General features: G+C 43.3%; 2 protein-coding genes across 4 annotated transcripts in view; one reads left to right on the top strand and one right to left on the bottom strand.

Moving 5' to 3' along the window:
* Window positions 1–3,442: 3,442 nt before the first annotated feature.
* LOC133836179 (uncharacterized) lies at window positions 3,443–8,164 on the bottom strand. The gene is made up of 4 exons (XM_062266513.1): window positions 7,343–8,164; window positions 5,684–7,149; window positions 4,192–5,603; window positions 3,443–4,113 (listed from the first exon to the last, which is right to left on the bottom strand). The coding sequence occupies exons 1-4, from the start codon at window positions 8,162–8,164 to the stop codon at window positions 3,443–3,445; spliced, it is 4,371 nt and encodes a 1,456-aa protein (XP_062122497.1).
* A 5,002-nt stretch (window positions 8,165–13,166) lies between these two features.
* The window catches only part of LOC133835098 (trissin receptor), a 78,344-nt gene continuing 74,525 nt past the window's right edge, over window positions 13,167–16,985 (top strand). Inside the window, exon 1 of one of the 3 annotated variants that reach the window (XM_062264972.1) lies at window positions 13,167–14,521. The gene's annotated coding sequence lies outside the window, so the exon portion shown is untranslated. The remainder of the gene's footprint in view (window positions 14,522–16,985) is intronic. The other 2 variants (XM_062264976.1, XM_062264973.1) reach the window with 2 other exon arrangements.

Below are 16,985 nucleotides of genomic sequence, written 5' to 3'. Positions count from 1 at the left end.
CGCTTGTTTTCAAATCGTTCGCAAAGAGCACCCCAAGCTGACGCGAAACCATCGTTTTTCAGCGGAAATTTGGCTACGATTTCGTTGGCCTCATCTGCGGTCTTCGAATTCAGATGAAAAAGTTTCTCAACCGGAGTCAACCTTGGATTGTTGACATAGATGGCCGTGAAAAGGTCACGGAAAGTCGGCCACCGCAAGTAATCCCCACGGAACACTTCGGTGTCGACTGGAGGGAGCCGGCAGCCACTGGAGTATACAGGAGGAACGGATGCTTCACTCCTGCTGGACCCGTAAACCTGGGTAATTTGCCCCTTAACACAGGCGAGACACCGCTCGTACACTGCATAGCAGTGATCGTATTTTGCCTCCATCGCCTGTGTGCCTTCACTGTCGCCGTCTTGATGCAGTGCATCAGCGCATGTGGAATAAGCGGCTTCGACATTGTCCCAGAGGACTTGCAGCCGGTCACGACGGATTTCGTACGTGTGTACATTGTCATCTTCGGCTGCAGGCCCTCTGACCCGACTCTCGAAGTGCACCAGTCTGTCAGAGACGGCGACGAAGTTGCTGAGAGCCATTGCACGGGTTTTGCTAAATTTAGCTTGGACGGAACGGGTAATTGCCTGACTACGTAGAGCAGTCGAAGATGTACGCAACAGCGGAGTCTTTGCAGAAGCAGACGGCGACGGACGATCGACCTTTACTCGGAGTTGTGCGGCAGGTGTGGCGGATTTGGACCCCGAAGGAGCGGGCGAAGCGGACGACAGGCGACGAGATGTGGTCGGAAGCTTTAACGAGTGTTTTGAGTCCTTTTCGCTCTTTTGGCTCTTGGACATACTATGCTTCGGCAGTCACTTTAGAGTCTTTTCTCAACAAAGACTCACGGTAAAGCGGACAGCCGAAAGCAAGCACAAATGGAAAAGAACTTCGGCTGCCACAGGATAGTGAGCAAAGCCGACACAAGAAAACAGACGAGGAACAAAATCGCTGTTGGAAAAAACAAAAATGTTTAAGTAAAACACAAACAGCAGCGTGAATCTTTATTTCTCGGTGTGATTGCTGCTGTTTATATAAGTATACGGAAATGGATAATATATGTGTACGTGTAATAATGGATTGGTATATAAAATATATATAGAAGGAGCATATACGGAATGTATATGTAACGTGTACGGAAGTGCACGTGTATGTATTCGATAATATATATATATTATATGCAACAATGGACTTGAATATACTTTATAGTATCAATATATGAGGAACGTATACGTAGTGTGTATGTATGTGAAACAGTATACGTACGTATGTGTATGCATATAATATATATATATTATGAGTAATACTGGACTTGAGTATATACGTATGTATGGACCATATACGGAGTGTATATGTGTGTAAGTGTCGTGTATGGAAATGTACGTGTATGTATGTGTGTTGTGTGTGGATGTATATATGTCGTATGTATATGTATGTGTATATATATATATGTATATATATATATATATATATATATGTATGGAGTGTAGTGGATCTACGCGCGTTTGATATCAGAAGAACAACTCTCTTGTTATTTTGAATATAACAACATGAAGAGAGATTGCATACACAGGAGTGTGTTAAAAACAGACAAACGCGATACGACAGCAAAGAAAGTAGCAAAGTACACACAACCGCGGCCAAATCGGAAAATATTAGCGAACTCTTTTAAACTGTATAGATACTTACACATACATATACATATAAGGATATATATATATATATATACTGTGCCAAGTATACACACAGTAGAAAAGCTGGCTGAGAAAATGCCGGTCAAACGCTTATGTACTTATATATATGCTGTGCACATATATACATATAAGGTACAAGGAAAAAAAATATGGCGCGAACACGACACTTGCACAAATGTATGAGGGATGAAAACGTGTATTACTTATCTTGTCAACCAATTGCTTGCTGGGGTCGAGCGATATCTAATCCGGCTCGAAGGACCAAAAATGTTTAGGGGGGCGACGCTTGATGAAATAATAACACTTTCACTTTTAAATTATTATAAACTTGAACTTTGTGGTATTTTATTTTCACTTGGAAAAAAGTACATGTGGTGTGTGCGTGGAAGAAAATTTGAACATCAGAATAGGCGGAGTAGGAAAAAGCACTAAAAAAGGCAGGGTGACCATCTTCAGAGGAAAACCAAGAACAGTGTGTCTGTGCGTATGACACGGTCACACGCACAGTATACTAACTTTGTCGCTATCGATAACTTTCGATCGCGACCACACTGTCAGCTGGCCTGAGTGGTCACACCTGCAGTCATCTGGCATCAACATCCTCCCCCCCTTGCAATGAGTTGCAAAACGGTATCATTGACCAAATGGACCGGACAGAATCCAACCCAAGGTGGAATTCTGGGCCATTGGCAAACCGTTGGTGCTCGGCAGGAGGCCAGGTAGGATGATGTGAGGATACACATCAGTGCCGAGCACCAGGGACACCATCGATGGCTGGAACCAGCGTTCGTCGGCGAGCGTGATGCTGCGGAATTGCTCTAAGTTCTCGCCATCGACGGGTCGGAGGGGGGTGCGGCTGCAGAGTTGCGAGTCCACCTGCAGCAGCACCTTTCGACGGAACTCGGATGTCCGTGAGCGGATGATCGCCGTGCAGACGCCTTCCGTACCAACGCGGGTGACGGATAGCCGGTAGGCTGTTGCCAAAGATGCGCTGATACGGCTGGTCGCCGCGCACGGTTCGATCAGCGCTCGCATCTCAAATGTCTTGCATCCGGTGTCGATCAGGATGTTGGCCGTCGGAAGTATGCTCACAGCCTTGTCCTGCAGCAAGGATGCGAGCGACGTCGGAAAGGCCTCCTCGGACGTCGGCGAGGCCGGACGATGGGGTGACGGCGAGCGGGAGCGTGACCGTGGCGAGCGTGGCCGTGGCGAGCGCGGCTTTGGCGAGCGCGGCCTTTGCGAGCGTGGCCTTGTTGGGGTTCGGGACCGGATGGAGACCGGTTGGTCTTCGCCTCGTCGCTGACGGTTGGGGTGAGCGCTGCGTGTCTCCTTGAAGTGCAGCAGTGTGTGGTGGTCCCCCCGACACACCCTGCACCTTCCCGCGCTGCGGCAAGATTGCCCGGAGTGTTGGTGGGCCAGACAGTTGGAGCAGTACTTGTTGATGAGTACTGCTCTCAACCGTTTCTCCGCTGTCAGCCTCAGGAATCGCTGACATTTCCGGAGTGGGTGGATCCCACGGCACACGCGACACAGGAACGAGTTGGTGCCAGCGGGGCGGTTCTGGTGGGTGGATGTGTGTGATGGCATACTACATGAAATGAAAAAAAAGAAACAAACGATTATTGTAATAGCCTCTTTGCAGTGTCAATGACACACGGAACAGGACAGCATAGGACAACACAGGACGACGAGTAAGAGTACAGGATAGGATGTTATTCGTCCTTCAGTCCTTCTGACGTGGAGGGGTCTGTCTTGCTGTCCATCGGGAGTAGGATAAGTTTGGCAACGGGTCTTCGGATGGTACCCCGCGCCGTGAGCACATCTACCACTCGGACCTTGGCGTCGGTGCCTGGACACGTCGTCAGCACCCGTCCTAGGCGCCACTCGTTAGAGGGGAGGTTGTCTTCCTTTATGACGACCATGTCACCGATCCGAAGGTTCCGGGTAGGGGATTGCCATTTCGTCCGTTTGTGCAGCTCCTTCAGGTACTCATCTTTCCAACGGAAACAAAATTGTTGGTGAAGAGCCTTCAGTCGCTGCCATCGGTTGAGGATGGAGGTGGCCGGTTGATTAATTGGTGGTTCCAACACCGAAATAAGAGGGCCACCTATGAGGAAATGGCCAGGAGTGAGCGCTAGTAAATCCGACGGATCCTCGGACATAGGGGAAATCGGCATCGAATTCAGGCAGGCTTCGATCTTAGCGAGAAGAGTGGACAACTCTTCGAACGTATATTTCGAGGTGGATGTCGCCTTGTAAAAGAGTGCCTTAAAACTCTTTACGCCGGCTTCCCATAATCCACCCATATGCGGGGCGCCCGGCGGGTTGAAGTGCCAGGATAGGCTCTTGTGGGCGTGTTGTGCGATGATGCACTCCCTCGTCGCTTCCAAGAAGTCGTTGGAGATCACCTTGTCAGCTCAACGAAGGTTTTCCGTTGTCCGAGTACATTTGGTGTGGACACCCGCGCCGTGCGATGAAACGGGAGAATGCGGCCAGGAATTTCTCCGTCGTGAGATCCGATGTTGCCTCAAGTGGATCGCCTTCGTGCTGAAGCACACAAAGACGCAGACATATCCTTTGGTGATGAGGCAGGCTCGGCCAGTGGAGTTCTTTATTTCGAATGGGCCGGCGAAGTCGACTCCAGTGTGCGTGAAAGGTCTCGAGTAGGACGCCCTTTCCTTGGGCAAGTCCCCCATCATTTGGGTCTGCAATCTCTTCCTGTAGATGACGCAAACCTTGCAGGAGTTGATGGTGGATTTAACGAGGACCTTCAACTTTGGAATCCAGAATCTGGAACGGATCAGCCGCATGACGACTTGGTTACCCCCATGTAAGGATATACGATGGGTGAAACGAACTAGTAGTCGTGCAAAGGACGAGGAATACGAGAGGATGATTGGATGACTCTCATCGTAACGCAGCGAGTGGGACGCCCTCAGACGCCCACAGGCCCGTAGAATCCCCTTGCCATCGAGGAAAGGGTTCAAGTTTCGGATTGAACTTGAGGAAGGAACCTGCTGCTTGGACTGCAGACATTGGTATTCCTGTTGGAAAGTGTGTCGTTGAGCCATGACGATTAGCCGCTCTTGGATCCGTGACAGCTCATCCGCCTGGACCACGGTAGAGCTTGGAACTGCCAACTTCCGACTCCTATCGATGAATCGGAGAACATAGGCAGACGTGCGCAGCTCCCTGCCAAACTCAGAGAACTTGCTCAGGAAGTCGGGAGTCGGAGGTAGCTTAGCGACGTTGCACTTAATCCGCTGCTCCAGCAGAGTCTCCGGAATGGGACTTGGAGATGTTGGCCATTGATCCGACGGGAGATGAAGCCACTCTGGTCCATGCCACCACAAAGAATTACGAATCAATTCTTGTGGCAGGACACCACGGCTTGCAAGATCTGCCGGATTGTGCTCGGATCGCATATGCGACCAGTTCTTGGCGTCGCTGGCTTGGACAATCTTGGTCACACGATTGGCCACAAAGGTTGTCCATCGGCAGGGTGGCTTGTTCAACCAGGCGAGAACAATTGTTGAGTCGGTCCAAAAGAAAGTCTGGAAACTTTCTGCTGGCAGATTCAGGAGGAGGGCTGCAGATAGCTCAGCCAACAGGACTGCGCCACAAAGCTCCAGACGTGGCACTGAGAGAGACTTGACAGGAGCCACCTTTGTCTTCGCAGTAAGGAGATGTGTGGAAACCTTGTTCGCCGTCTCCACACGGACATAGATCGCTGCTCCGTACGCCCTTTCTGATGCATCACAGAATCCGTGGTACTGGAGCTTCACTCGTGTCTGCAATTGGACCCATCTTGGAATCCGGATCTTTCCCAGAGCAGGATAGGCCTGATGCCCAGAGTTTTCGCCGTACTGGAGTCTTCGAGTTCAAGGAAATCTTCACGAAGTAGATGGTCCTTTGGAATGTCCTTCAGCACGCTCTTATGGTTCGACGTCCACTTCCTCAGCGGGAAGCCAGCGCTGTTCAGGGCTGCACACACTTCCGCAATGGTCCGGATGGCCTCTTCTCTTGTGTGTGTCCCCACTAGGACGTCGTCCACGTACATGTTGTTGGAAATGACTCGGCTTGCGAGAGGATACTCCAAGCGTATGTCATCAGCAAGTTGCTGGAGGACTCGTAGAGCCAGGAAAGGCGCACAGTTGACACCGAATGTCACTGTGTTCAATTCAAAGTCACGGATCTCACCGTCCGACGTGCGGAACAGAATTCGTTGGAACGGTGTGTGCTTTGAGTCCATGAGGATTTGGCGATACATCTTCGTTATGTCCGCATTGAACACATATCGATAGTATCGCCATCTGAGGATCTGCAACGTGAGATCCGATTGGAGAATGGGCCCTGAATGAAGGATATCATTCAGACTCTTGCCATTTGAGGATGGACAAGATGCGTTGAAGACGACCCGCACCTTCGTTGTGGTGCTATCTGGTTTGAACACGGCGTGGTGAGGCAGGTAGAAATTAGGAGTCGTGACAATCGCCTGAGGCGATATGGGTGTCATATGACCCAAGTCCACGTACTCCTGGAGAACGGCATTGTACTGTTCCTTTAGAGAATCGTTTCTTGACAAACGATTCTCGTTCTTGAGAAATTGAGCAAGCGCTATAGATCTGGAATGACCAAGTTCAATGCCATCGGGCTTCCGGAATGGAAGAGTCACCCGATATCTGCCACATTTGCTACGAGAAGTAGTCTTAACGAAGTTTTCTTCGCAAACGAAGTCTGACTCCTTGATCAGCTTCGCTGGAATATCCTCCACCTCCCAAAATTTGGAAAGTAGGCTGTCGAGCTGTTCTTCTGCTTGGAGGGCGACTCTTGTCGAAAACGCAGAAACAGTTGTCGACATACCCTGGGAGACGGGGCCGGTAAGAATCCAGCCAAACACGGTTTCCTGCCCAAGGAGTGAGCCACAAATGTTTGGCCGGGAGCCGCTCAAGATGACCGACGGAAGGATATCCGCGCCAATTAGAATATCGATCTGAGCGCTCTTGTAGAAGTGTGGATCTGCCAGTTCTATCGCTGGTAGATCCTTTAGGAAAGTTCGCGGCATATCGAAGGAGGGCAGTTTGCCTGCCAACTGTGGAATTACGAATGCCGAAGTCTCGATATGGAGCCTCGGCTTCGTCGGAGAACCAATGCTGGAGTGACATAACTTCTGCGATTGGGCCGCAACTGCGTGATTTAGCCCGGATACCTGGGCTCGCACGGACTGGAAAGGCAACTTAATGCGTCGGAACAAACGCTCAGAAATGAAGGTCGCTTCGGACCCGGAATCAATTAGCGCACGTGCGGTATATGTAGTGCCCAAGTGGCAAACATTGATGACCGCCGTGCCGAGAAGGACATTCTGAGCATTATTGGTAAAGAAATTCTGCACATTGGTTGCCGTTGGATTTGGAGTGGACTGTATATTGGAAGAAGAAGAAGAGGCACCATTGTGGGCACTGTCACCCCGATGGAGAAGAGTGTTGTGCCGCCCTTTGCATGTAAAGCAATTGGTGTTGGTGACCTCTTGCGAAACAGTTTAGACAGAGACTTTTCTGTTTGATGTATGCCATTCTCTCATTGACCGACATTTGCAAAAAACGCGGACACACCCGGACAGGGTGATTCTCCTTTGAGCACAAGTCACACGATTTGCCTTTCGGAGTGACTCGGGCCTCAAAGGAGTTGACCCGCTTGGAATTCTGCGGACGGGATGGTCCTGCAGTCGCGTTCTGTGGATTGGCCGTCTGTTTCACGTCCTCAATCGCTTCGAGCGTACGATAGCGCTCATTGAGGAACGTGCTCATGTCCTGCCATGCGGGGATTCTTGCTTTGTCCACCAAAGATTGCTCCCACAACGAGAGTGTGAGCTTGGGGAGTTTGGCCGAGCAGAGGAAAACGAGGATGCAATCTGCGAACGGGCTACAGACGGAAATGTCTGAATGCTCAAGAGCGGTCAAGCAACGTTGGATCGTGCTCTGCAGCTCCTTGATTGCTGCTCCCGACTCTTGGGTAACCGTGGACAGGTTGAACAGGATTTTCAACTGGCTTGTGATTAACAAGCGCTTGTTTTCAAATCGTTCGCAAAGAGCACCCCAAGCTGACGCGAAACCATCGTTTGTCAGCGGAAATTTGGCTACGATTTCGTTGGCCTCATCTGCGGTCTTCGAATTCAGATGGAAAAGTTTCTCAACCGGAGTCAACCTTGGATTGTTGACATAGATGGCCGTGAAAAGGTCACGGAAAGTCGGCCACCGCAAGTAATCCCCACGGAACACTTCGGTGTCGACTGGAGGGAACCGGCAGCCACTGGAGTATACAGGAGGAACGGATGCTTCACTCCTGCTGGACCCGGAAACCTGGGTAATTTGCCCCTTAACACGGGCCGTCTTGATGCAGTGCATCAGCGCATGTGGAATAAGCGGCTTCGACATTGTCCCAGAGGACTTGCAGCCGGTCACGACGGATTTCGTACGTGTGTACATTGTCATCTTCGGCTGCAGGCCCTCTGACCCGACTCTCGAAGTGCACCAGTCTGTCAGAGACGGCGACGAAGTTGCTGAGAGCCATTGCACGGGTTTTGCTAAATTTAGCTTGGACGGAACGGGTAGTTGCCTGACTACGTAGAGCAGTCGAAGATGTACGCAACAGCGGAGTCTTTGCAGAAGCAGACGGCGACGGACGATCGACCTTTACTCGGAGTTGAGCGGCAGGTGTGGCGGATTTGGACCCCGAAGGAGCGGGCGAAGCGGACGACAGGCGACGAGATGTGGTCGGAAGCTTTAACGAGTGTTTTGAATCCTTTTCGCTCTTTTGGCTCTTGGACATACTATGCTTCGGCAGTCACTTTAGAGTCTTTTCTCAACAAAGACTCACGGTAAAGCGGACAGCCGAAAGCAAGCACAAATGGAAAAGAACTTCGGCTGCCACAGGATAGTGAGCAAAGCCGACACAAGAAAACAGACGAGGAACAAAATCGCTGTTGGAAAAAACAAAAATGTTTAAGTAAAACACAAACAGCAGCGTGAATCTTTATTTCTCGGTGTGATTGCTGCTGTTTATATACGTATACGGAAATGGATAATATATGTGTACGTGTAATAATGGATTGGTATATAAAATATATATAGAAGGAGCATATACGGAATGTATATGTAACGTGTACGGAAGTGCACGTGTATGTATTTGATAATATATATATATTATATGCAACAATGGACTTGAATATACTGTATAGTATCAATATATGAGGAACGTATACGTAGTGTGTATGTATGTGAAACAGTATACGTATCTGTATGTGTATGCATATAATATATATATATTATGAGTAATACTGGACTTGAGTATATACGTATGTATGGACCATATACGGAGTGTATATGTGTGTAAGTGTCGTGTATGGAAATGTACGTGTATGTATGTGTGTTGTGTGTGGATGTATATATGTCGTATGTATATGTATGTGTATATATATATATATATATATATATATATATATATATATGTATGGAGTGTAGTGGATCTACGCGCGTTTGATATCAGAAGAACAACTCTCTTGTTATTTTGAATATAACAACATGAAGAGAGACTGCATACACAGGAGTGTGTTAAAAACAGACAAACGCGATACGACAGCAAAGAAAGTAGCAAAGTACACACAACCGCGGCCAAATCGGAAAATATTAGCGAACTCTTTTAAACTGTATAGATACTTACACATATATATATATATAAGGATATATATATATATATATACTGTGCCAAGTATACACACAGTAGAAAAGCTGGCTGAGAAAATGCCGGTCGAACGCTTATGTACTTATATATATGCTGTGTCACATATATACATATAAGGTACAAGGAAAAAAAAAATATGGCGCGGACACGACACTTGCACAAATGTATGAGGGATGAAAAAGTGTATTACTTATCTTGTCAACCAATTGCTTGCTGGGGTCGAGCGATATCCAATCCGGCTCGAAGGACCAAAAATGTTTAGGGGGGCGACGCTTGATGAAATAATAACACTTTCACTTTTAAATTATTATAAACTTGAACTTTGTGGTATTTTATTTTCACTTGGAAAAAAGTACATGTGGTGTGTGCGTAGAAGAAAATTTGAACATCAGAATAAGGCGGAGTAGGAAAAAGCACTAAAAAAAGGCAGGGTGACCATCTTCAGAGGAAAACCAAGAAAAGTGTGTCTGTGCGTATGACACGGTCACACGCACAGTATACTAACTTTGTCGCTATCGATAACTTTCGATCGCGACCACACTGTCAGCTGGCCTGAGTGGTCACACCTGCAGTCATCTGGCATCAACACTAGTAGTAGCGCTCCAGACATTGTTTTTCAAACTGCATGAATTTTAATGTCAGCGTCGTTTGGGTCCACAGTTTCCTTAAGGCCTTTAAGTATGTCTGCATAGGTGTGTCCTTCGTTTGGTTTCACAAGAAGGGCTTCATTTTTTAGCCGTCTTTTTTGAGTGCTGCCTTTCTCTGAGTTTGGCTTGACTCCTGAGGGTTTATTTTGTTCGCCGCCAGTTGTTTGTTTGGGAGCGCTGGATTTTTGCTTGTGTGCTTTATCAGTCTTTGACTGCACAACCTGCCAGTTTGCGCCTGTGCTTGTGGCGCATGGTTTCTTTGTGTTTGGTGTGTCGGTACGTCCACTGGGCTTGGGAGGTGCCGTTTTGACTGCGGAGCGGCAGAGGTTTTCGGCGTAGTCGATTCATCCACATTGTTTTTCTTAATGTCACTTATGCGTTTACCTTCAGCCTCCTGGATTAGCCAGTTTCGTCGGTATGTTTCCACTTGGTCGAGGATTTCATCGAGTTCGCCGACTCCTTGTTTAACATCTCTAGAAATGTTTTTTTGGATCTTCATTGCGGCTTTCATGTTCCGCAAAACCCGCCGGCACTCTTGCAGTGCATTTTCTTCTTCCCGTCGCATCTTTTGTATGAATTCTTGCCGTGGGGAAGAGTTGATCCTTGTTTGTTGCGCTGGATTTGTGTTTGTTTTTTGCGCTGTGAGTGGTGCTACATCGTGTGGAATCCTTGGTGTTCCTATGTCACCTAGCCTCGAGAGTAGAACATTTCTAGGTGTGCTATCATCGTTTTGTTGTAGTTTGGGCTTGCTCGTGCTCAGGGAGTCAGCTTTGTTTGCTTCCATGGTGTCAGCCTGCTTAGGTGGTGTTCTCGCTGTTTTCGTGTTTTTGTTGAAGATATTTTCTTCCATCTCTTTCTGTCTTGTTTGTGTGGTTTTTGTTGTTTGTATGTTCGTGCTATATGGGTCCAAACTTTAGGCCGCTATCTCCTCACGTATGTACACTTACCTTGTTTCGTAGCCATGGGTCCCTTTGCAAGCAGTGAGCTCCATGCGATGGGTTAATGCGAGCTCTTATGGAACTCGTATTCAGAGCCAGGACGGCGTTAAGCAGGAGTGAAACTCAACTGCACCTGTACTATCAAATCAACGATAATCACGAGTCGAACGTACGTAAAGACTCGCTACGTTTTAACCTTGGCATTTGCCCATCAGCCATTTCGCCAGGGGTTCAAGCTGGGTACTGAAGTGAAAGATTGCCTTGGTTATCAGCGAGCGAATCTTCTTTTGTGTCTCCCGATCCGGAGAAAGACATGTTTGATAGCCGTCCAATGTGGAGCAGACGCTAACCAGTGTGCCGCCCGACTCGGGAACAGACGCGTGCTGGATTTTTCGTTTCTGGGCGTGGGCACCAGTACGCCTTCTCACCTTAGCTAAGAAGCTATCGGATGATAGCTGCTTATTTGCCAGGGTCGCCGCGAGGAGGCGGTGAGATGCTTGAGACACGTATATATGGATCGCGCTCGGCTTTGCCAAGTTAAAGCCGATCAGACGCATTGCCATAAAAACAATGCCTCCGATCCCAATAATAACAATAATAATTATAATTATAAGTTTGCGGCGGTTGACAAGTGCAACCCGTAGGCTATCAGAGACACAGTGTTAAGAAGAAGAAAGATCCCATCAGTTCTATGAAGAATAACTACATCATCTTCAGGCCAGGACACCACTAGCATCAAAAAGTGAGAAGCCATTTGTATTTAATCAGAGCGATTTAACTAAAATCTTAATTATGATGAACTGGAGGTGTCGATTGGCCATGGGTAAGTGCTTACATCGCCGACCACTACATGAATACTTACTAAAGTGACCCTATAGGAAACCAATATCGAACCACCTAGTTAATAAATATGCGTATTAAAGCATAAGTACAAAATAACGGCAAGCATCGCTTTCGTTTTTGTAATTTTATGGAAAGGGCATACACAAGATTAAAGACAAAACTTTGATTACGCTTTACATCGCTGTTTGTTTACGCTTCTTTGTTTTATTTTGTGCTACTCTTTTGCTCAAGCGCAGCTGTGTTTGCTGGCTGACGAAATTTTGCAAGCATTTAAGTTGAGAATTGCAAAGCGGATCAATCGATCAATTATTAGGTGAGTTACTTAAAAAATAATATATGTATGTATTATATGATTAATGTGTAAAATATTAAATAAACAGATAATAAAGGTACGACAAGCAGTTAGCATAAAGTATAGATTTACAGTGAAAAACGATAATGTGCCAACTATATCAACATACCAAATATACCATTTGGTATATGTTTAGTATTTTGCAGTAAATTCGTTATATTTTGAGAAAAATAGCGCAAAATATATTTCTTTTATTAAAAATAGGTAGCGGGTATCGAGTACACTCGACTGTAGCTTTCTTACTTGTTTTATTATATTATAAAGACCGAGACCTATTCAGTCTCTTGAATGTATTTTTCAGAATTTCTAACATATAAAAATAAATAAACAGGTCTTTCACAGCCAGCATTTCACTGTTTCGAAATTCATATGTATGTACATACATGTATGTACATATGTATAGTCAACAAAATGAAATACAGACAAGGTCTGGAACAAATTTACAGAGAGTGTAAGTTGAACAAAGGAACCGTTTAAGCGCATGCGTAGTGAGCACAGATATAGCCAACAACAAGCAAGTAGCATATTTATAGGCAAGTGCTCACTGCAATACACCTCTTTATGTTCGGTGTTCTGTGTTATTCCCAGAGAAAAAATATATCAAGAGTAATAACATAAAATTGTATTATATTTTCATGTTTACTTTACATGTGGACACTTACAGTATATAGTTTTGTTCTAACAAGTAATACAAATTCTGTTGCAAAGTACAACTCAAATTTCAAAAAGAGTTCAACGCAAACATAGTGGCAAACAATTATTCCAATGTTTGATCCTCAAAATTCTTTTTTAACTTTAACTGGTTATTAGGAAGTTTGTCAATGTGCTAAAATAAATCAACCAAATAACAAACTTCGTTACCATAAATCAAGTTTCGGCTTCAAAATATTTAATACAACTTTTTCATTTCTTTCGAAAATGAACAGGTCTAAAGGACAGATAAGAAATGACAGAGACAACAATAGTAGTTCAAGTTCAATGAAATAACAAAACGAAGCCAACCACAACAAACGAACTATTAACAGCACTGTCGTCAACGCTGTTGCCGACATTTCAATGTTAACAAAAAATTCGTTTATACTCGGGATGTTGTCTCGTCACTGCCGAAGTCGACTTCTCATGACATCAACATCAAATTACAGCGATTTAGTATGTTTCGGGATCTGAAATGTATCGGTCGAGGAAGTGTCATTAGAAATCAAGGGAAATTTCCTACGAAATTAAAATTTCCGCTGGATAATTTTTTAATCTACTCTAAAAAGATAAAAACAAAATTAATGTGAAAAATTTAAAGGAATATATATATATATAAATATACACAAAATTCAAAAATAAAAAAACGCAAACAATAAATATATTTAAAATCAGTCAACATCAATTAAATGTTTAGTATTAAATACGTAAAAAAAAATAAATTATTTAATAAACACACCTAAGAAAATATTTAATTACATAAAATTTATAAACAAAAAATTGCCAACATTACGTAAATATTACATTAGTTTATGTGAATAAATAATGAAATGCCAAAAATGTCCGATTAAATGTTAATAATTATAACATAATTTGTATCATTAGTGATGCTCAAAATTGGGCAATATTGTTAAATGTTTGTAGCTCAATCGATTTTTAACGCTTCATTTGTATTTAACAATGGAAATTGATGCCCTTGATATATATTTGCAAATAAATTTAGCGCATGTCAAATTGCAGATTTTTCGAAAATATACTATGTAATCGTCATAATTTTAAATCCACATTTGTTCAAGTAAATATTCAACATTTTTTTTGCGTTTTATATACCGTTTATTATGCATCGCCGAAAAATATTTGCTTCCAATAAAGAATGCATTGGAAACTGCACAACAAATTTAAATAAATCATGCGATAAGTGACTGCAAATTGTAAAATAATTAGATATGATATATAATTAGAATACATATGTAAATGTTTCACATGATTAAATTAAATTAATTAAATTTACTGTCAATCGAAATAAAAATGAATTTAACTACGTTAACATACTTAAATCAGCAGATAACTTAAATCAAAGCTGTTGTGAAAATCTATTTTGAATGTCAAATTATTAGTATACCTAAAAATGCAAAGTATTAAAAAAAATACAAGCAGAAAACGCTGACAAAAATTCGAATTAACTAGCAAAGTTTTTAATCTTCAACCTACAAAGCACACACGAAAAGCACACTCGACAGCAATTAAAGAGTGTAGCTAAGACTTTCGGCACTTTACAAAAAAAAAACACTCTTCGTGGTGAGTGAGTAGTGTAAAATTTAATACTCGACACAACTTTGGAAAAATACTTTAAGTAGCAAACTATGCAGTACGCATAACTTCTTGCGTTGTCTTTTAAACATTGCATGTGATTTGAAAGATTGTGATACTGTGTGAAAGGATTCCATTTTTCTTTGCTTTAGCCGTTTCTTAATACAGACGTGATAAACACGTGAGCTACAAATGTGAGAATGCACTATACAAAACATTGTTAAAAATACAAAAACAAACCAAACAAATAGTGCGGACAGACAATCCATATACATACATATGTACATACAGAACTTTGAAATAGTAGTGCGACACAAAAAAAAAAAACTAAACGGATTTTAAGCATATTTCTTTTTGTTAGTTGATCCTCAGCACATTATTGTTGTAAAATGGAGCTTAGAGATAGGAAACAAGCTAAAACCCCGTGCGATTTGTTCAATTTTTCAGAAATTTTGATATTTTTACATAGGGCTGCACTTTGGAATAGCAGATTTTTCTTTTCTTCCACGAAAAAAGGCGAAATTGTTTTTAATTTTATGAAAAGTGAGTTTAAGTTGGTTTATTATTGTAATTTCTACGACAATACACTATAACATAAAAAAAAATAAATTTTAGTGTGTAAAGGATCTCACTGGTCCAAGGTAAAAAGGTCCTTTCTTGAGCTTAGGAAAGAGGAAAAATTGTATAAAAAATATTTTACGAAAATGGTTTTCAGTGACATAAATTATGAATCGGATCCCGAAAACAGTGGTGCGATACGAAAAACCACAATTTTAGAGGAGCGATGCATAGTGCTGTTCAGCTATGTTAAACTAATACTTTTGCATCCGGATATTAAAGCAGTGCTGAGTTGGGAAATCAGTGATGTGGCTATTGGCCAAAGACTGGTGGATATAAATTTGAGTACTCGAAGTCCAGGAAAGGTGCCATTACTTGGTAAAAAGACATCTCAAAGCCAGGTGGGAGTTTGCCAAGCGTCACTTGAACTGGTCAATAACCAAATGGCTTAATATCATTTGGTCAAATGAGTCTAAACTGATGTTATTTGGTGGAAAGGTTGACCACCAGACACCGAAAACGACCTAAACCATACCCTTAAGACGCTAACCATTGTGGCCTTAAAATCATGATATGGACATGTTTCTCATACAGTGGTGTGGGATCTATAAATATGATCGATGGGATCATAGGCCAACAAGTTTACGAAAATATATTGAGAAACGTCATGCTGAAGTATTCTCAGGATGAAATGCCCCCTCAATATGGACTTTTCACCAAAGCAATGATCCTCCTAAACACACCGGCAAACTGGTCAACGAGTGGTTTGGCCAAGAAAAAATTAATGTAACGTCATGGCCAACACAGTTTCCGGATTTAAATCCGATTGGGAACTGAAGGAGCACTTCAAGCGTTATGTTGCTAAGAATCCCTGCAATCGTTGCGAGGACTTGGTGGACTCTATCCCACGTAGGTGTGACGCTCTAATAACCAATAAAGGCTACACAACAAATTATAAGGTCGAATTTAACTCGCAATGTAAAAGGATTTAGGTATTTACAAGATTTTTTGAAATTTATTAAATTTTTCTATAGGCACAGCTATTTCAAAGTTGTTCATAAACCACCCAATTTCATTTGTTATTATCCATATTCGCTAAAATATTGAATTAGCCGAAGTGAAAAAAGTGTTTAATTATTAAAAACAAGTAAGAAAGTTACAGTCGAGTGTGCTCGACTGTGAGATACCCGCATACATGCATACATTTCTAACAGCGTCGTTTGATACTTAAATTTGTTGGCATTATTTCGCTGAATTTTTTTTTTCGGTTGAATTGTGAAAAATTTCGTCGGTATAAGCGGTTAGTCGCTAAAAGCGGAGACGTTCTAAGCGGAGGCCCTTTCATATAAGTTTGTATGGGGACCAAGCCATCGTCGTAATAACCGGCCGGACACTATAAGCGGAGTCGTTATAACCGGATTCTACTGTACTTTTCATACATTTCCTGCAGGTAAAAAATGATAATACCTTTCTACCCTATGGGTAGTGGGTATTAAAAACGGCTGCTGGAGTCCGTTTCAGTTGACTTGCTTGACAATTTGCTACATTTCCCAATCTAATATTTTGAATATAATAGTATATCAACATAGCCTTCGGAATATTTCAGTATTTTTTTTGGTATATTAATATAATTTGATATATTTATAGAATAATAGCGCACTATTGAGCTTTTATTGAAAATTAATAGCGGATAGCTCACAATCGAACACATCCGACTGTAGTTTTTTTATTTGTTACTAATCGAAACAATAACACTGTATAAATATACCACGTAAGCTATTACCAAACGAGAGCAAATCCTTGTGCTAAGCGATGGATATTTTCAATCTTCTAAATCAAATCGTGCGAGATTTCAATGCTTTGAGTTTTTTGATGGAGTAATACTTAAAGCGTG

Source organism: Drosophila sulfurigaster, chromosome 2L, assembly GCF_023558435.1.
Source record: "Drosophila sulfurigaster albostrigata strain 15112-1811.04 chromosome 2L, ASM2355843v2, whole genome shotgun sequence".
Taxonomy (NCBI): Eukaryota; Metazoa; Arthropoda; class Insecta; order Diptera; family Drosophilidae; genus Drosophila; species Drosophila sulfurigaster.
Note: the sequence above shows the minus strand (reverse complement) of the source record. Positions and strands in the feature narration are given on the sequence as shown.

What these genes read in the sequence shown, in the direction of transcription:
- LOC133836179 (XM_062266513.1), bottom strand. Translation starts at nt 8,164, where the DNA reads ATGTCGAAGCCGCTTATTCCACATGCGCTGATGCACTGCATCAAGACG. An exon ending in AGGAGAATCACCCTGTCCGG is followed by an intron (nt 7,150 to 7,342) that starts GTGTGTCCGCGT and finishes TCCAATATACAG; the next exon opens with TCCACTCCAAATCCAACGGC. An exon ending in CGTTTCATCGCACGGCGCGG is followed by an intron (nt 4,114 to 4,191) that starts GTGTCCACACCA and finishes ACTTCTTGGAAG; the next exon opens with CGACGAGGGAGTGCATCATC.